The sequence below is a fragment of the Aspergillus tubingensis genome (genome assembly GCF_013340325.1).
Source record: "Aspergillus tubingensis WU-2223L DNA, scaffold_6, whole genome shotgun sequence".
In the NCBI taxonomy this organism is placed as follows: Eukaryota; Fungi; Ascomycota; class Eurotiomycetes; order Eurotiales; family Aspergillaceae; genus Aspergillus; species Aspergillus tubingensis.
The window spans coordinates 2,810,694-2,830,939 of NW_023336280.1; the positions used below are offsets into that span (position 1 = coordinate 2,810,694).

At 52.0% G+C, this 20,246-nt stretch overlaps 5 protein-coding genes across 5 annotated transcripts; 2 read left to right on the forward strand and 3 right to left on the reverse strand.

Moving 5' to 3' along the window:
* Positions 1-2: 2 nt before the first annotated feature.
* Positions 3-773, reverse strand: AtWU_04683 (mitochondrial 54S ribosomal protein bL21m; the record flags this gene model as incomplete). The annotated part of the gene is made up of 1 exon (XM_035499794.1): positions 3-773. One exon carries the CDS (start codon positions 771-773, stop codon positions 3-5), a length of 771 nt encoding a protein of 256 aa, XP_035355687.1.
* A 262-nt stretch (positions 774-1,035) lies between these two features.
* On the forward strand, positions 1,036-2,145 carry AtWU_04684 (rRNA-processing protein NSA2; the record flags this gene model as incomplete). Its single annotated transcript, XM_035499795.1, has 5 exons — positions 1,036-1,038; positions 1,105-1,115; positions 1,235-1,777; positions 1,856-2,065; positions 2,127-2,145. 5 exons carry the CDS (start codon positions 1,036-1,038, stop codon positions 2,143-2,145), a joined length of 786 nt encoding a protein of 261 aa, XP_035355688.1.
* Positions 2,146-2,986: 841 nt separating this feature from the next.
* AtWU_04685 (serine/threonine/tyrosine protein kinase MPS1) lies at positions 2,987-5,377 on the reverse strand (the record flags this gene model as incomplete). The annotated part of the gene is made up of 1 exon (XM_035499796.1): positions 2,987-5,377. One exon carries the CDS (start codon positions 5,375-5,377, stop codon positions 2,987-2,989), a length of 2,391 nt encoding a protein of 796 aa, XP_035355689.1.
* Positions 5,378-10,339: 4,962 nt separating this feature from the next.
* Positions 10,340-13,561, forward strand: AtWU_04686 (putative cell wall protein; the record flags this gene model as incomplete). The annotated part of the gene is made up of 1 exon (XM_035499797.1): positions 10,340-13,561. The coding sequence occupies one exon, from the start codon at positions 10,340-10,342 to the stop codon at positions 13,559-13,561; it is 3,222 nt and encodes a 1,073-aa protein (XP_035355690.1).
* Positions 13,562-15,887: 2,326 nt separating this feature from the next.
* On the reverse strand, positions 15,888-18,079 carry AtWU_04687 (PWI domain-containing protein; the record flags this gene model as incomplete). Its single annotated transcript, XM_035499798.1, has 6 exons — positions 15,888-16,028; positions 16,152-17,222; positions 17,284-17,448; positions 17,550-17,640; positions 17,726-18,002; positions 18,073-18,079. 6 exons carry the CDS (start codon positions 18,077-18,079, stop codon positions 15,888-15,890), a joined length of 1,752 nt encoding a protein of 583 aa, XP_035355691.1.
* Between the last annotated feature and the right edge of the window lie 2,167 nt (positions 18,080-20,246).

Below are 20,246 nucleotides of genomic sequence, written 5' to 3' on the forward strand. Positions count from 1 at the left end.
ACCTACTCCTTAAGCTCAACATTGGCCGCAGAATCAGCGCTCTGCACCACAACCGCACCCTCCTGCAACAACTCCTCCGCCGTCTTAACCTTAACATCCATAACCCGCAGGATAGTATAACGATGCTTGCTCGTCACCTTCTGCACATGACGGCGTCTCCGCTTCGTCTTCTCCGTGATGCGCAAAGGCTCCGACTCGAAGCCCATCACCCGGACCCGGCACTCAAACAACCGCTCATCAAGGTACTTCTCGCCGCCCTTGAGCGAGAACTCACGAGAACCGAGCACCGACGCCCGGTTAAACCGAAGGACATCGCCCGATTTTACCTTGGGCATGAGGAAAGGCAGACGCAGCTGATCACCTTCGGTAAGCAGGTAAGGTCTGTCGTGGAGGTGGGCGGTAATGTAGTGCGGCTTTTGCGAGGTGAGGTAGGGCAGCATGTCGAGGAGGGATTGAGACACTTTCAATGGAGCGTCGAAGGTCGGGGCCACGGGCTGTTTGTTGAGAGGCACATCGGCGCGGGTTTCGGGAATGGTGTTCTGGGGCGTCAGAAAGTGAGGTTGTTCGATGGGACTGGAGGTTTGGGCCCGGGGAGTGGCACTGAGGGGAGCGGAGGGGTGTGATGATGTTGTTGTAGAGTAAGATGTGGTGGTGGCTTGGTGAAGGCAGGCACGGAAGGTGGTGTTGCTGGCGCCGGCGAGGATGGAGGATCGGGCGGCGGTGTGCTCGATGGGCAGGGCAAGTGCCCGTGCCAGTGTGGTTCGAGAGAACATGGTTGTGTGTAGTAGAGACTAGGAGAGGGAGGGAATTGAGGCGATTGTTGACCTTGACCGTGCCGTGCCTGGACTCCGAAGCGTCTCGCAGGATGAAATTCCGGACGGAGAGAGATAAAGTGCTCCACGTGACTTATCGGAGTGCCAAGACCCAGTCCCGTTGCCGCCGCATCGAACTTTTTTGTCTTGTCAAGACACTTCGGGCTCCGCCGTTGTTTGATATCAACTTGTTTTTGACTCGCTTTCTCGCGGTTGATTCATCATGGTATGATTGTGATGTTCTTTGAAATGTATAGTATCTGGTTTTGCTAACTGATTGTTCCGTGTGCAGCCTCAGAACGAGTTCGTCTCACTTCCCCCACCCATGCCCCCAAAGCTGGGCCCCGACCCGAGCTGTTTTTCCACCGCCGGGGAATCCTTATATCGAAGCAACGAACAAAGCATACTGATGAGGGGAATAGGTATATCGAACGCTGGCAGAAGCAGCACGGTAAGCGGCTCGATCACGATGAGCGTGTCCGCAAGCGCCAGGCTCGTGAATCGCACAAGCAGTCCAAGGATGCGCAGAACCTGCGCGGCCTGAGGGCCAAGCTGTACCAGCAGCAGCGCCATAAGGAGAAGATCCAGATGCGCAAGCGCATCAAGGAGCAGGAAGAGAAGAACGTCAAGTCTTCCGCTCCCGATGAGCCGTCCAAGACTCCTCTGCCCCAGTATCTGCTTGATCGGTCGCAGGCCACCAACGCCAAGGCCCTGTCCAGCGCCATCAAGGACAAGCGGAATGAGAAGGCTGCTAAGTTCGCTGTGCCTCTGCCTAAGGTCAAGGGTATCAGTGAGGAGGAGATGTTCAAGGTCGTCAACACCGGAAAGAAGACCCACAAGAAGTCCTGGAAGCGCATGATCACCAAGCCTACTTTCGTCGGTAGTGACTTCACCAGACGCCCTGTCAAGTACGAACGGTTCATTCGTCCTATGGGTCTGCGTTACAAGAAGGCGAATGTTACGCAGTATGTTTATCCCCTTTCCTTTTATTCTGTTTGTTATGGGAGTCGTTCAACTGACGTAATGGCTTTTTTTCTTCCCAGCCCCGAACTGGGTGTCACCGTCCAGCTTCCCATCCTTTCCGTCAAGAAGAACCCCCAGAACCCTCTGTATACCCAACTGGGTGTTTTGACCAAGGGTACCATCGTTGAAGTGAACGTTTCCGAACTGGGTCTCGTCACCACCAGCGGCAAGGTCGTCTGGGGTAAATGGGCGCAGATCACCAACAACCCTGACATGGACGGCACTGTCAAGTGAGTTTTCCTCTTCACATCTTGCCTTATAACTTATGATACTAATACTATATCACTACAGCGCTGTTCTCCTTGTCTAAACACCTCTTCTCATCCATGATTATGAATCCCGCTCTATTCCTTCATATCATCATACCATATCCCTCCCTATCTCAAAATATGCCCTGGTTGCGTTGGTTTGTGTTCGTCTTCACATAGACTATATCAGTGGGTGTGGCGTTAGCGGCGCGCAAAGTATCCGTCTTGTTTCCCAATTTTCATATTCATTTGCCGAAAAGGATCCCTATTTGTCTACTTTCTGATGTGACTTGAAATTGCTCGCTGAGGCGAGTGCGCGTACCAATTAAGTATCCCAAATAAATGAAGCTTGATTTGGACCTGAGTGGTAAACATATCCCCATACTAGAAGTAACTACTAGCACTACGTAGGATTCATCTCGAGACGATCATCTACGGCATATCCGGAATCGCACAAAGTGATATATGTATATTAGTATATTCCAATTATACTCTTAGACCAAACTCCAAATACCCATGCTGTTTCTGGATCCCACAGCTTCCAATGCAATCAATAAACAACACGTAATCGGTCAATGACTCAATCAATCAATCAATCACCCAGGCTGAAGCGCGACTCAAGACAAAAATAAAGACAACACCATGTTTCCAGCGGGTGTGTTCCATAAACCAAAATAATTGTGGTAGAAGAAGAGGAAAAGGATGTATAGATCCAAGATGGAACAAGAAGTGAAGAAACAGGTATGTGTCGTACGGAACAAAAGAAAAAGGCGAGGATATAACGGTGGTGACTAGGGAACGCCGGGTTCATCTGAGAGGTATGGTATCAGGACGTGAAAGGCACACAGGAACATAGGAAAGGTTGGTTTGTTCAGTCGACAGTGTAGGTTGGTGATGGTTAACTTAGCTGCCTTCTTCTAGTGCAGCTTTGATCTTGGCGAAGAATCCGGCGGGCCAAGCGGCTAGTTCTTCGTCCTTGGGGATACCGCGGACGCGGCAGTGGTTGACCACGTTCACGAGGATCCGGTTCAGCATGTCCTGGGTGACTGGGACGGCGCCTTCGAGCTGCGCGTCTGGGTAGAGGAATGGGTCGCGCTGGCCGAGAAGCTCTTCCACGGTTGGACGCAAGGTTTGATCGCGCTGAAGACAGCGCTTCAACGTTCGGACCAGTCCAGGGGGTACGGGGACGCCTCCTACGCCGAATGCTGGGAAGTCGATCTTCACGTGGGGATTGGGGATGGCGAGGATGCGTTCATAGTATTTGGCGATTTTAGCAAACGGAGGTTGGCCGTACACCATCTTATAAAGAATGCATCCTAGACTCCATACGTCACTCGGTTTTCCGAGCTTCATCATCTTTCCCACACTTGCTGGTAGGCCAAGTGAGGCATTGGAGTCGACCAAGGCTTCCGGCGACATGTAGTTCGGGGTCCCCACTTGCTGTTCACGATGCACGTTCACGGTGTTATCTTGAATGGCGTTCGCGATGCCGAAATCGATTAGCTTCAGTCGGCCCTGAACCAGGAGGAAGTTCGCCGGTTTCAGATCAGAGTGGACAATGTTGTGATCGTGGACAGCTTGAACACACTCAAGCATCTCCTTCCAGTAGTATCGGGTAAAGTTGATGTCGAACCTCGCGTCTTCCGCGTTCAGGCGGTAAGTAAGGATCTTCTCTAGATCTGACTCTCCAATTTCCATCAAAACACTCAAAGTATGCTTGTCTGAGTTCAACTCCCAATCGAATAAACGAACAACACGATCAAGATTCTCCAACTTCTTGAGCAAGTCAATTTCACCCTTGTATCCAGCCAAGGTAGTTGGATCGACATCCTCCAGATTCACTCTCTTCAAAGCAAAAATCTTATAGTTCTCAGCCATGACGCGGTAGACTCTCGAACTTCCACCACGACCGATGCAGTCCAGCCGGGTGAAGGGCTTATGGTTGACTGAAACTTGACTGCGCTTTTTCCGTGATTGTGATGCCGTGGCAGCTCCTCCTGTCGCGGTGGCGGTCTCAAGAACGGACATCTTAGGAGGAGGAGGGGCCGGTCTGTGAGGTGTGTTATTACTTCTTGTTGCAAGGATCTTTCTAGGGGAGTTCCCGTTCCCTGCAGGTGTCTCCCCTTGCTCTTTCTTCTCGTCACCATACACCACAGCAAGCTTCTCAGGCTTGTCCAGCAAGTTGAAACCCTGAGGCTTAGTGCGCTTGAATGTCGGTGGAGGCTCATTCTCCTGGTCTCTAGAAGAAGGCAATGTCGGCGGAAGAGGGACTTTGAACACAGGCTGTTCTTGCGAGCTTGAGGGTTTGGAGGACATCTCCGAAGAAGACCCGGGTGTCGATTTCGAGTGCGACCCATAGGATTTCGGTGAGGACGATCTAGAAAAGGGTCCATCTGCACGATCATAGGATCGGTGCTCATCGGTTCTGAGAGGTGGGCTTGGGTCGGCCCATGATACCTTGGGTGATGAAGATTTCGCAGTGTTCTTATAGTGGTAGTCGGCGTTGTCGATATTCGCGTCAAGGTCTCGGTCTTCATTATTTTCTTCACTCTGTCGTCGTAATACACCGCGTCTTGCGGGGCCGTTCAAAAACGTTCCAGTGAGTCGTCCGACTCGCTTGACGCGCAATGAGCTCGCCATGCCGATATCCTCCGGGTTTCGCGTTCGTAATACCGATGAAGGACCGGTGCGAGGAGCGTAGTCATCCTCATACCTATACTTCCTTTCATCTTCTGAACGTTCCGCACTTCCGTGGTCGTCGACATAGCTCCTTTCGGCGGAGCGTCTCTGAGAAGGGGATACGGATGCGGGAGAGCGTGTATAGCTACGCGATGCATTGATTCGCACGCTGCGTGGCCTAGGAGCGGGCGTAATGAAATCATTCGAATTGGTTCTTGCACCCTGGTCGGCACTTTCGCTGTTGGAGAGGAGTGATCCCTCCCTTCTTGATCTACCGCCACTGCCGCTTAATGATGGCGCAAGGCGAACCACGCGAGGTGCAGGACTACCGGTCGAGTGGTCTTGAGGAGGCGTCGCTCGAGATCGTCTTTCCTGGCTGGAGGCAGCAGAGGATCCCATGCGCTCGCCGCGAAGGCGCGGGGACACATCGAGTCCATCTTCGTCAAGCAGGGCCTTGACGGAAGCGCTGAATTTCGGTTCGGGGACTTCGTCGTCAGAACTGTCTCCCGGCGAGTATTGTCTAGCCACGGAGGAATTGGTTCGAAAGGCGGATGAGTTCTGGAACTCTGGGGAGGTCCGCCTGGACCCGGAGCGGGAGAGCGCGGCGCGGGACATCTCACGGGTACGAGGATTGTCGAAGTAAACCGGTAGGTGTGCTGTCGAGGGTGAAGGGGGGCGAGGGCTTCATGCAAGAGCTCGGAGAGACCGCATTGACGTGTCAGCCCGGAGAACCAGCCCAGTTGGCCCCAATGGTACCTGCTTCAAAGGGTTAGTAGTCGACGTTTGGCGTGTTGTGGTTAATCTAGTGTAAATCGAAACATCCAACTTCGAATTGCCGGTGGCTGGGCGCGGGTCACGTGAATGGGTTGTTGTTCTGGTTGCCCCGGGCAATCAACTTCCCTCCATCAACAATGATCATTAGACTCCCCACTCGATGATGTCGAGGTAACTATCTAGGACTTGGTCCAAAGTAGTACAACCTCCTCCTTGCTTGCACTGACAATGTCCACTTCTCTTGGGAAATTATTTTGCTTGTATCCTGGCTGACTCTGCATCTCACTGCAGGCAACCGTGCTCTCGCTTCGACGCGACGTTGACCCCCGGGGATTTTTAGCGCAAATCAGCTACTACGGTTAATGCTTCTGCTCCAATGGTAGCCCTTTATCTCCGTGCACTGATGTGCCATGGTACCTTCTGAATACTAGTAGTTGGAGTAAGCATTGGCTTTTATTAATTAGTAATTAATTAATTAATCTTATTCTACTTTATTTTATTACTACTTGGTACTATAGTTGTCTACTATTGTTGCAGTGATGCTCGGATGGAGCAAAGATATATATATATATGATGTAGTATATATCTGAATGGAACATCACCTGTCAACTCACCTTTCGGGAAGTATAGCAATATCATCATCATAGAAAAAACTGAATTACCGCTAGCCATCTGAAGCGTATACTAATGAGTTATCAGTACTTAGTACTACTACTAATAGTTTTGACTAGCGATACTAAGCACACCGCACCGATACAATTGAAGCCAATTACCGGTATCGTGGTAGTAGTAGACATCTGGCAGCAGTACTACTAGCAGTAGTGTAAAATAATCAAACGGCAACGCGACTGTAAGCGATATACAACACACAGAATAACTAGGATCGATGGCTATACAGTAAATATACTTAACCCCCAGTGAGTTCCTTAAGCGGAAATGACGAGATAGGATGGAATAGCATGACCTGGTACAACACATGGAATGGGCTTGACTTTATGGCTGATGTACATATCTACCGTTAATTTTGTGCAGCAGACAACGAATGAATTGACTATAGAGCGGCCCCGGTACTTTTTGCTGGTAATTGCCTCCCACCTTTTGAACAGTGGACTACTCCAGCTATCACACTTCACATGAACTAGGATTTCTAGTAGCTAGCTGTCTCATTCGTAAGCTCTGTGGGTTGAGGGCTTGATGTAGGTTTGCTGAAATGGGGCGTTTTCGTGAACAGGGAAAACCTTTCTAGTCCCCTGTTCCATACTCCGAGGGGAATTATGAGCAGCAACTTGGGACGTCGAAGGCATGAATCAATTGCCATTAGATGTGACAATTGTTGTTAGTGCTAGTATCTGCTGCGTTGACTTCTTGATAACACACATCTCCTAACCAGTACGGTTTATGATTTCCCATCAACTTGTAAGTGCCCTGATGAGCGTGAAAACTGATAATGCGAAAAGTTGCTCAATGATAGGGTCCGACCCCCAAGTCCAGTCTTTGAGCCACAAATAGTTTGTATCTGTATCATGAGGGATTTTCTTGCCGATACGAGGAACCTACCAGCGCAATTGTGTTTGGATGGGCATGCTAAACTGTAAATCATGACTCGTAAGTTCAGTGGCGTAATCCCAGTCTCAAATATTACAGATTGATGAACTGGCGGAGAATAGGAGGAGTTCTATGATATGGATCAACTCTGCAAAAATAGAACGTGGAATAAGCTCGCTGGGGCAAAGATCCCAGTTACAGGGAACTAGTCCAACCTTGAAACATGGAGCATGAACGATATTCCCGACTGTCAAAAGTGCTTTTGGCCTCAGGTTTGACGTGACCTGCCACAAGCACCTGACATCACCTGATGGTCTGCAGCTTCCTAAAGAGGCATGCGCGGCCGAGTGTGTCTCCCGTCAGTATTATTATCGTCATCGTCATCGTCGTCGTCGTCGTCTACCATTTCTTCCTTGTCGTCGTACTTACTCCCTAGGGAGACCGAGGGTTTCAGGAGAAGAGTTCTTCCATGGATGTGGCCGAAGTTCGCCCCTTCCCCCCTGCAGTGACTGATCGGATTGCCTCCGTTTCCTTTCCCTCAGAGCGACTTGGCAGCTGCTCCCCGGTCAATGCTCCGGTGGCAGCATATTCCAATTGCTATTCGCTCATTTTTAGGTGCAGGGTGTACCTGGCTATTTGCGGCGGTCAATCAATATTAATCAAATCAGGTAATCTTCCGAGTTTAGTCGACTCAAAACCCGGTCAACTTTAACTGGAAGTCCTGACTGGGTCAGTTTTTAGAGTTTCCACAGGAACGAACAAAGATCGAACCCATCTGCAAGTGATGAAACCACGAAGCCATCATGCAGATGCCACTGTTCCAGAGTCAAACAAACCTGTTCCCACAACTACCCACTGTCCATTGCCTTGATTTCATCGTCTAGAGGGGAAGCCGTCGGCCCAGGACTGACCTTACTACTAGTGTTCGGTTAAAGCGGGCAGCCGGCAGCTCAGGCCATTGAGATTTTGGGGAGAAAGAGGGGGGTGGAGCCTCAGGAACCAAAGGTACGAGGCCTTCGGGTCAGGAACGCCTGTTCGGGCAACGATTGCCCTCCGAAGGCCTTCTTGCCATTACCTTTGCCAGTGTCGACTAGCCAGGGCTTAATATTGGTATTGGAGAGCAGTCTAGACTGCTGCACGATAAAGTCAACCGACATCTTAGGGCGGACTGTGTTGTGCAGCTTGTCGTTTGCTTGGATGTTCCCTTGGCTTCTCTACCTCTCAGGCTGAGGGCGCTTTACCGCAAGTATCCTTGCCTGCCGCGCTAAGGCAGTACCTACTGCATCCGCAGCTTCCTGTCCCTGACTAAAAAGCGATGCTAATGCACTAATTTAGCGTGCAAAGGCTGCATCCACCAGGCCACATTCGGTTGTGCACAGCACAGAATGGAGGTGCTCCTGTTCCTCTGCTTATTGTTGTCCCCTGCACACTTCAGTCCACGAGTAGTCTCCTGGAACTCTTTTAGGTTAGTGAACCCCAGATGGCTTGTTTGAAGTGAGAGTTTTTCTGCCTCCTTGGGGGAAATTAATATTCTAAATTTGGAGTGGGTAGAGCATGACACTGTTCAGCACTCTCACGGATTTTTCAATCAATGTTTTGATTATACTACCAGTCCCTCAAGACTGTAGTGCGCAGATAAGATCTGTGCTCCTCTCAATTATTGATTGCACTATCTACTTCGTACTGTGGAATGGATTTCTTGTCCGGGGGAGAGTGGGCGGCCCCCCTCTCTCTATTAGTCTTCAGAGTTCACTTGTCTCTCGCATTTGTCATTGCTTTTTCCTTTGTCTTTGAAGCCTAACGTTCCGGAACTGGATTTATGCACCGCCCCGGAAATTAGTTGATCAGTCAACAACGCACATATGTCACAAAAATCTTAACGCCTTTTTTTGTTGCTTTTCCTAGTTTTTCTTCCTTTGCCTTCCCCTCCTCAGCCCACCATACCTGTCTTTTCTCCCTCCTAACCACACCTGGATAGCGTCGGTTAGGCTCCGTACTCCGTATTTGACTATTTTTTCTCTTAGTTGTTTTATCACATTCTGAAAGGGGATCTAAGCAACTCTAAAGTTTCATCTTGACTTCATCCGTGGAAGAAGGTGGAACCGGGCTCACAATTCAGGGACAAAACACCGGCCGTGTTGATCGCCCATGGGTCGGCCTCGACGGCTGGCCGGCACACTGGGATTATCCTCTTGTTTACCTGATGAGGGTCTGCGCAGTCTGACTGTCATTGGCCCGCCATCCGATCACCACAGCCAACATCCCCCCCTCAACTCGCTCTTCTGGTTGGCATTCCGTCGCTGACCACCCCACGGGTGACCCGACGATGATGTTGATGATAATGATGTTGCTCGTACCGTGCTGCCGATGCCCATTGTACTGTACCTTCCCGCAGCAGTGTTGCCCACCCACACGCTCACACCGAGGCATCAATGGGTTTTCTGCTTGCTTTTTTCTCCCGTCGTGGATGCTGGCATTAGTGTCTTCAAGTCGGAAGCATGGTTGATTGATACTAGTGTACTTGCTCACTTACTCCCTGACAACGGAGCCTCTCACCAGTGCTGAATTGAGAGCCCCAATTGGTGGCGGGCCTGGTCAGTGGCTCACAGCCTAGGCTCTTCCCCCTGCTTACAGCGCCTTTGCTTGACAAAATATTACTACTATGGACGGAAAAGGCCAGAGGTGACCCGCAAAAAGCTCGGAACTAATACCTTCTCTGTCCAGGATACCCCGTTCCCCGAAATAGTATTCTCGTTCTGCTTAGTTTGTTTCGGATGAGCCCACCTACAACGGTAGTCCGCTCTGGTTTGCTTCCTAGTTTCCACTGGCACCCGGCGCATCCACTTGGCTAGCTTGGCCTCGAAGATCCGGGTCCCTCGATCACAGAGGACCCAACATGCTCTCAGCCGGGTGTGCAGCTCCATTCGTGGGTTCCAGACTTGGGGGAGGGCTCCATCGCCCGATCCCGCTGGCACGGGAGGAAATCCCTCTCAGGGGTATATATACCTCCAGGATGATCACCTCGTTCCATGAACATCAAGCCCTTCGTCAGTCACTTTGTTTTGTCTTGTGTTTTTGGGTTCTGTCTTTCCTTACCCGACCCTCATTTTCACCAGTCTGTCGTTAACCAATTAGGCTGCCTCGAGCCAGCCGTTCTTCCATTTTCATACTCTTTTGGATTCTTTTGACAGGTTCATTTCAGACACTCGCTGACGTCTTACCCACTCTTTATTATACATTCTTTGCCCTATCGGCACAATGCGTTCCGACAAGCTTCTCGTGCTCGCCGGTCTGGCGAGCTATGCTCTCGCTCTCCCCACGAAGGACTTGGACCCCCGTACCTTCGGCCTCGTCGCCGAGATTCTCACTGACCTTGGTGAGGACCTGACCGGTTTCATCGAGGCCCTCCTTGGCGGCGGTGTCAAGAGCTCCGCAAGCCTCCTCACTGGTATCAGCGCTCAGGCAGCTGCTGTCCTTGAAGGTGGTGCTCTGGGTTGCACTGCCGGCAAGATCGATGCCTCCGCTCGTGCGGAGCTGGCTGCGTGGATCCGTGCTCATGCCAGCTTCGATGCCTCCCTCAAGTCGTCTCTGTTGGCCTGGTGTGAGGGTGAGGACTCTGCCACCCTGTCCGTCGATGTCCGTGCTGGTCTCGCTCTGTTCATCCCCACCTGCGCCGAGGTCGCTGCCAAGGGCGACATTTACGTGACTGTCGACGGTATCTTCTCTGTTTCCGACCTCGAGGCCGCTGTTGTCCTCAGCTCTTCTTTCCAGTCTACTCTGTCTACTTTCATCTCCGGATCCGTTGGTGTTGAATTGGATGCCGACATCAAGGCTGGTCTTTCCCTCTGTGCTGGTGGTGGTGTCGTCGCCGACCTTGCTGCGGATGTCGAGGCCGCCCTGAAGGTCTGGCTTAACGGCTCCGAGTGCTCTCTGAGCGCCTCCCTCAAGGCTGCTGTCCTTGCTTGGTTGGAGGGCAAGGCTAGCGTGTCTGGCGTTGTTACCATTGGCACTGTGCCCACTGCTGGTCTCACCACTGTCTCCGTCGGTGCCGCCATCAACGCCCTTGTCGAAACCTCCGGTGCCCTCACCGCTAGCGCCCAGGCCTACCTCTCTGCCTTCCTCAAGTCCTCCCTGGCCACCGACATCGAGGCCGATGTTAAGGTCGTTCTGGAGGCCTGTATCTCGGGCAAGCTTGCCACTTCCGTCAGCGCTGATGCCCGTGCTGCCCTGGCAGTCTGGCTCTCCGGCGATAGCTGCCAGCTGGGCGTCGAGCTGAAGGCCGTTCTCTACTTCTGGCTTTCCTTTGCCCTGAGCGGCGACGTCACCGTTGACTTGTCCACCGACATCATTACCGAACTTGAGACTTTCATTACCGGTACCATCGACACTCTCATCGGTGTCAACATTAGCGGCGTGCTCTCCCTGCTGCTGTCTGGCGAGAGCCTGGCCTCCCTCTCCCTGGAGTCTCGTGCTGAGCTGTCTGCTGTCATCGGTGGCTGCGCTGGTGTTGATATCAGCTCCTCCATTGAGATCATCGTCATTGAATGGCTTACCGGCTGCAGCATCCCCGGCGGTCCTTCTATCGGCTCTGGCTCCGGCTCCGGATCTTCCTCCAAGCTCATCCCCAGTGCCTCGAGCGTTCCCGCCGTCGCTTCGACCCCCGCTGCCAGCGTTCCTGCTGTTCCCACCGTCTCCGTCCCCACTGGCGGTTCCAGCCCCAGCAAGCCTGCTCAGTCCGGTGCCCCCGGATCTCCCAGCGGTGTCAGTCCTTCCGGTATTCCTTCGGTTCCCTCCTCCCCTGCTCAGTCTGGTGCTCCTGGTGCTCCCTCTGGCGGTGTCCCCGCTCCCAGCGGTGGCGTCGTTCCCTCGTCTCCTGCCCAGTCTGGTGCTCCTGGTGCCCCTAGCGGCGGTGTTGTCCCCACTACCTCTGTTCCGGAAGGCGCCAGTGCCGGTGCCTCCACTACTCCCTGCGACACTATCACCGGCGAGACTGTTGTTCCCGTTGCTACTATGACCGAGGGCGGTTCTGCTCCTAGTGCTCCCGCCCAGTCTGGTGCCCCTAGCGGTACCCCCGTCGTCGGTGGTGGTGCTGGTGGTTCTACTGGCGGTTCTACTGGCGGCTCTGGCTCTGGCTCTGGTTCTGGCTCTGGCTCTGGCTCTGGCTCTGGCTCTGGCTCTGGCTCTGGCTCTGGCTCTGGTTCTGGCTCTGGCTCTGGCTCTGGCTCTGGCTCTGGCTCTGGCTCTGGCTCTGGCTCTGGCTCTGGTTCCGGCTCTGGCTCTGGCTCTGGTTCCGGCTCTGGCTCTGGCTCCTGGTCCGGCTCTGGCTCTGGCTCTGGCTCTGGAGGTGCTGCTCCCTCTGGTAGCGTTCCCTCTGTCCCCTCCGGCTCCGTCCCTGCTGTTCCTACCGCTAGCGTCCCCGAGGGCGCCAGCGCCGGTGCTTCCACCACTCCCTGCGACACTATCACCGGCCAGACTGTCGTTCCCGTTGCTACTATGACTGAGGGCGGCTCTGCCCCCAGTGCCCCTGCTCAGTCCGGCGGTGTTGTTCCCTCTGCTCCCGCTCAGTCCGGCGGTGCCCCTGCTCCTAGCGGCGGTGTCGTTCCCTCGTCTCCTGCTCAGTCTGGTGCCCCCGGTGCCCCCTCCGGTGGTGCTAGCGTCCCTGCCGTTCCCACTGCTAGCGTCCCTGAAGGTGCCAGCGCTGGTGCTTCCACCACCCCCTGCGACACTCTCACCGGCCAGACTGTCGTTCCCGTTGCTACCATGACCGAGGGTGGCTCTGCCCCCAGCGCCCCTGCTCAGTCCGGTGCCCCTGGTGCTCCCTCCGGTGGCGTCCCTGCTCCTAGCGGTGGTGTTGTTCCCTCTGCTCCCGCTCAGTCCGGTGGTGCCCCTGCCCCCAGCGGCGGTGTCGTCCCCTCCGGTGCTGCTAGCGTCCCTGCCGTTCCCACCGCCAGCGTCCCCGAGGGTGCCAGCGCTGGTGCCTCCACCACCCCCTGCGACACCCTCACCGGCCAGACTGTCGTTCCCGTTGCTACCATGACCGAGGGCGGTTCCGCTCCCAGTGCCCCTGCTGAGTCTGGTGCCCCTAGCGGTGTCAGCCCCTCCGAGACCCCTGCCGCTCCTGCTCAGTCTGGCTCTGGCAACGCTCCCAGCGGTGGCTCCCCCGCCCCCAGCGGTGGTGTCGTCCCCTCCGGCGCTGCTAGCGTCCCTGCTGTTCCCACCGCTAGCGTCCCCGAGGGCGCCAGCGCTGGAGCCTCCACCACTCCCTGCGACACCATCACCGGCCAGACTGTCGTCCCTGTCGCTACCGAGACCGTGACTCCTGTCCCCGTTGCCACCTCGGCCACTGAGGGTGGTTCCTCTCCTCAGATCACCACCGCTCCCGTCGCTGGTTCCGGCTCCGGCTCTGGCTCCGGCTCCGAGACTGAGGTGGTTACTGTCACCGTCACCGCTACTGTGAGCGTTTCGGCTTGCGACTGGTAAGCTTCCAACAGCAGCCTACAAGTTACGACGATAGCAACGGCATCAATGGTGAATAGTCCTCCTGTATATACCTAAATTTCTAATTCTAATTATTGTGAAGATTGTCTTGAATATCTGCTCGAATTTGTACAAGGCGAGGGGAGCAGGATGTCTATAGCGGCGAAGCAGGTACAAATCTTTACTTTCTGGCTTGATTGTTTGATACTATCCCACCTTTCCCTCCAATGGAGTCCATTCGCTTTGCCGATGCAATGATGTGTTATTTGAATACCTGTACAGTACTTATGATGGAGGATTGTGCGAAAGCCAACCTCGTCCTGAATGTTTATTTCTTCTTTTCTCTTAATCTCGATTCAATATGCCAAACCAGCATATCTTCATCCCAAAGTAGATACTCCATAGATCTTACTTTCTTAACATCTTCATCTGACTAACAAATGTGCCCCCCCTGTGCCCCAATCTCCCAAAGCAGTAATGCAGAAGACAATCCTCGTTCTTAGTAAGACAGTTCCCCTGCCCCCCCGACGATCCCGTCAATCGTGATTAGAGCCAAACCAACGAACGAACACCCCATGAATTCGAATCCCTGCCTGTTAGTTAGCTAGTCTATTTACCTTTACTCATCAAGGATTCCAGAACCAAGCCTACTCATCCCACTCAGCTGACAGGGTCTGAGCTAACCACGACCCAGTCGATCATAATTAGGGAACACGACACAGCCACGCAGCTGTCACTACATCATCATTGTCAAGCGGCTAAGGACGGGATATGATGTACGTCACGACAGCGGCACGGCAGTGGGTAAGCTGACGAAGAGAGATGATGATGATGAGTTGGAGCTTATGCGTACGAGAAGTAAGTAGTTACTTAGCTAGCGTAGTGGGAGGAGAATGGAGACGGGATGGGGAGGTTCGTGCTTTTGCTTGCTAGGCTATCCACAATCCACTTAGTGGGAATGTCTGTGTGAATGGGTCATTAATTAAATCGTTATTAAATTGTATGCTTGTTTTCTATAATATTTTATTATATTTGATGTAGGATTGTGGGGGTGATAGGCGGACGTCATCCATTATATGGGACGAGTATACAGTGGGGGGTTATGGAGTACTATTGTGGGTAATGTATGGCTTAAGCTCTTATCGAGATGATCTTATAGTATACACTGCAGCGTGTCTTGGTGATCTGCGGTGCTCTGTCTGTACTTTGTAGGTGGATGATGTTTAAGCCAGGTTATAGTAGTCTCTTATTATTTAATGGGAGCCTCTGAATGGATTATAATCGTTGGGTCAGTAGTAGTTTGGTGTCTGTGCTGATGGTGGTGGCAGTTGGATATAGGGGGCTGTTGGTATGGATTGTTCGTCTCGAGGCTAAGGGGGAGGGATGGAAGGGATACGATTACGAGGGGAAGGATATTGTTTGTTTAGGCATTCCTGTGGATATGTATCTTTTTAGAGTGGAGTGTAGACAAGCTCATTGTATTATATGAAATGGTATTATAGATCCCATTCAGCAACTTCCGATTCATGGCCAACTGGTGAATATCCCATGCCCCTTGATGTGGATTAGATAGCTTCTTCAGTCATGAGTTTGTAACTACAGTGTAATCCTGTTGTAGCTCTATTAGCTATCTAGCACGTATATCCTGAATTGATCCAATCTCCCATTGAATGCATACTTCATGTAGGAGCGAGACATAGGCTGTATACTACTCCCACCCCCTGACTCTTCACAAGATAGAATAGGGGCATACTCACACCTCCCCTCCCCAGCTAACCACACAACCAACCACTTATTAAGATCTCCCCAATAACTGAGCATCTGTTATACCAACGGCTCAACGGTCTAAATAAACCGACAAACAATAGTCTCAATAGTCGATCAACCCAATATTCAATAGTCAACCTAGCCTTGTGGAGAATGCCCCGAAAACGGTCGCATGCCGGGTAAACTTTGTTTAGATTAAGTGCGCTAGTAGTGGTTCCCTCCCCGGACTGATATTTGGGAACGTAGACTACTAATTAATGTGCCAAGCAAACTCTGCTGTTCGTTCCGCGGAATTGGGATTGCGTGGTCTGAACTTTGAAGGAAAATAAATTAAAGTATGATGGTACAGGGGGAGGTTGGACTATTGACGGAGATATTGCTGAGACAGGCATAGGATGCAAACTCTCTTTTCTGTTTATTGTTTATAGTGACATTACCACGTGTGAATAGATCGCTAAATATTGAGTTGCGGAATCCTCCAATCCTTCGCTCTTTAGTAGGGCTTTGGTGTGTGGTTTATGTAGGTGAAGCTGTGTGTGCCCTGAACGGTAGGACATGAGAACTACCTTGAAGATGTAGAGCTACCTACCTTGTCGCTCGAGGCGGTCCGGCGCATCGCGATGATCTTCTCGCGGAGCAGCTTCTCGCGTAGTTCGGAGCTGGAGATGCGTACACGGGCTGCGTTATTGGGGGAAGCAGCAGTCTGCGATTAGTGGTTAGTTAAGGTCTTTACAGTGAGAGGGGCGGAGCAGAATCGTGGGCAATGAACGAACTTAGGAAATCATAGATTTTGTGTGAAGAGGACCCTTAGAAATCATTCACCCACCTCAGTGGCATCCTTCATCTCGTGGTCGCTCGAGCTTGGCTTCTCAGCCGGCGGTGGTGATCGTTTGGCGGCATCCTCGTCTTCATCAGCCATCCTCTTTCGTTTATCACTGGGGACGGATACGGAGGACGTGTTGCGCCGTCTCCGTGCAACTGGGGCATATCTCTCAATGGACCGACGCCGCTTCCTATCCCTCATGCGGCTGTGACTACGGCTGCGACTCCGACTCCGACTGCGGGAATCCTGGCTGGCGCTGCGGGAACGGCCTCGACTGCGGCTGCGGCTGACACTCTGGGATGAGTACCGGCGTCTGCGAGTGTCATTGCGCTCTCTGCTGCGACTCAAGCGACGGTCGTCACGGGACTTGCGGGCCTTTGCAATATCAGCGGTGGATTCTTTCTTATTATCTCGTGAAGAGTAAGGCGATGATCCTCTGCGTCTGGTGCCGCTACCATCCGACCCTTGCGACCTCGAACGGGACCTTGATGCCGAAGAACCTCTTCTCCTGCGTCGGTCTCTGGGGACAGGTGAACGCGATGCACTGCGGGAAGAAACTGATCTCCGTCTCCGTCGGTCTCTTCTGGGACTACGTGAGCGTGATGATTCACTGCGGGTATTGGATCTTGCACGATCACCGTAATCAGGGCTGCGTCTCCTGGGCCTCCTGCGATCGCCGCGGTCCGGGGAGACAGAGCCGCTAATTGACCGACGTCGTCGGTTCCGGTCGTTGCCAGGATGGCGCCGACGTGGTGGAGGTGAGCGCGAGGAAGAGACGGAGCGAGAGCGAGAGCGGCTGGGCGAACGGGATGGCCGACGGCCTCGACGAGAGCCTGAGGGCACGTAGGAGTCGAACTCTCGTCTGCCAGGCGGACCTCGGAAACGGTCACGGCTGCGCTGTCGGGGAGGCGACCGACGTCTATCAAAGTCTCGACCACCGCGGCCACCGCCTCTTCTTCCTCCCCTTGTGCGCTCGGATCGTTCTCTGCGTCGAAGGTCTTCAAGTTCTCGCTCTCGCGCGCGCTCCTGTTCCTTCTGTTTGCGGGCTTCCTCGGCGGCTCTTTCCGCTTCGATCTAGTGATAACGAGGGCGTCAGCGCGAGACCAGCAACCCGGACATCCGTAAAATATCCCACCTTCTCTTGGATAAGCTCCAGTTTCTTCGCCTCCAGCAACTCCTTGGGCACACCCTGTGGGTTTTCCTGGGCACTCAAACATAGCGACCACAGCTCCTTGCAAAACTTGCCAGTATCTTTATCGAGGAATCCGGTGAGCTGAATCTGCAGGGACTTGATATCGGGCTAAGATAATTCAAAGTGAAACCAGTTAGCTTGGATGGCTGAACCGCAAGTAAGACATAGCAAATCAGCATAAAAGGCAAAAGGTAAAAGGTAGTACATACAAACCGCGACCCTTCCAGAAGGTTAAAGCAGAGCTCAATAACGACGTCATCTTCATTTCCCAGGATCTCGGAGATCTTTCCAGCAATCCATCTGCAATGATTAAAAGTGTTAGTTCCAGACCGGGTGATAACAGCACCTCGCGATAAGAAACTTAGCTGGGGCTTTTGCAACGCACTTCTTCATCACCTCGATGTTGACCTTGGTCATGTCCACCTTCCGGCTGAATTCCGGAGGGAATTTGGTCTGCTTTAGCAGCTTGGCATCCACACTTGTCGCCATGGTTTCTAGTCCTAGTTCGAGAGAACCAACAGCAAGTGAAGAGTCGACAATAGGTACAGCGACCGGCGCGTGAACAGCTGCGGTGTTGAGCCAGCCACGAAACTGCGGGTTGGGTGTTTGTCGATGCCCGAACACCGGAGTCGCAGTCGGACCGATGATAGCTTCAATCTTGCCTATTTGGGAAGTTGATGTCACTAAGTTACATTGTTTCAAGAACACTTGTACCAATGTTGTAGAAAATACCTCTCATACTGTACCTTGACTATTTAAGGTACCAGCCGATTTGCTCCTTCAGCCTTAAGTACTGCCACTGCACTTTTGTTGGCAGTTCATCTCAGGTCATTGAAGAGACAAGGGTTGATCGTATCTATCTAGGATCTTATATAGAGCCTCGAGAAGGTCCTCTTAGGAGGAAGGCCGAGTGACTACTACGGTATTTGTTTGAACAGTTTATACTGGAGCAATATCTAATAGTTATATGCTATATGTGGTTCGCTCATCTATTTAATCCAAGTCTTCCCTTCATACCTCTCCACGCAATGGATCCGGCACCCACGTTTCGAAGTCCACAACTCCAGCCGTTCTCTCAAAGGCCCAGTTCCGTATAGCTTCAAAGTCGCGGCAGGTATGTACGATCCTGCTCTCTGCCTGCCATCGCGGTATACTCTCATTCCACCGCCAGTGGATGGTTGATACATCCGAGCTGCACATGAGACTCTGACGGATGGAATCAGAACAATGGTCGAGATGGGTCCAAAAATTTTTCACCGCTTCAGGGTCACTCATGTTGAGGCCCATGTCATGACCCCAGGCCTTTTTATGGAGGTGGTGCTAGTGAGAAGGGGTGAGTGGATCTGTATACCTGTTCAAGGGGAAGAAAAGAAAGAAAGAAAGAAAGAAAGAAAGAAAGAAAGAAAGAAAGAAAGAAAGAAAGAAAGAAAGAAAGAAAGAAAGAAAGAAGATCCCACATACCAGACAATGAAGTTGATGAAAAACATCAAGTCCAATCACATACATGCCTGGCTCAGAGGCAAGTGGTAGAGTATGGTTGATTAGATTGGCCGCGTCGGACTGTGGGATCTTAATAATGCCATCTATTCTCAAAGGAAACGAAGCTAGCGTTGGCAAGTGTGTTTCAACCGGGAATTGTGGGCAGAGGGCAAGGTGTTATCATACAGTTATACAAGTCCTCCCACGCTTGATCATAGGCGTCAGTAGGAGGGCCCATGTACGGGGTCCTAGACACAAAGCCGCTGTTAAAGGTCACCGTTTTATAGTCTATGATCCGATTTGCCGGCGCTGCTCCGTACAATCAGCATATAGGTACTAGATAGGATGGTCCTCACCTTGAATGACCCAGAAGCCAGTAGGGGGGATAACTGACAGAATATAGGATTTGGAATGCAGATATCTTTGAAACCTTGGATCATGTTGAGTAGTCCATATAGATTGAATGAAAGGCTGATTCCCAATATGACGGAATATAGATATTTCGAGAAGGGGGTCCGGCCAGGGCGTGAATGAACTGCATCTGTCTGATCCAACAGACCTCCTCGCTCATCATCTTCAGACAATTCCTGATATTTTGGCGTGGCCATTGCAAGAATATCACTGACTAGTCTGAACGTAAGATTGCAGAGTAACGGCAAGTACTGAGGGGTCTGGTTAGTGAAGTATCTCTGAACGGCATTCCAAGAACACGCCAGTACTCTATTGACTCATGAGTCGTGTGGGAGAAAGTCATCTGATAATTCTCTACTTTCACCGAAGCACGACGGCTCGGGATTATCCAGGGGACACTGTATGTGCTGATCTCGCTTACTTCAGTGTGTACAGCTTCGGGGGCGCTACTCTGTGGACGATATTCGTATGAGCAATATTTTTGAACAATCTCCGATCGGATGGCTTGTACTGGCTTTGGGAAGATTTGCTTATGCATGATCAAGTTGACTATCTTCCCGTATTCCCGGGATGAAAATGAGGAAGGGGATAACTAGGACACAGGAAACAAGCAAAAATAGATGATTATTACTTTCGAAACTTGATTCAACCAAACCACTCCCCCCAAAATTGCAAAAAAGAAAAGAAAGAAAAACCAAAAAAATATTACATTTTCACTCCTTTACTACTGACTCGTTAGGAGTTGTTTCAACTAGCAGGTGATAGATCAGCCAGCTGACTTTCTGCTCTTAAGCTCTTAAGCGGATGTAGACTAAACCCTTGATTGCCCAATCTCAGTCCAACGCAATGGTTACACTGCGTGCTATAGTTGATTGAGATAGGCTAGCCGGTGGTAATGTGCTATACAGCCTTACTACACCCTTCTCCTATGGACTAGCTCAGAAGCTGTCGGCTTTCCACATGTGTCCACAGTCTTCGACAATGCAAGGCGTCTTTCTGTATTGGACTACTGCAAA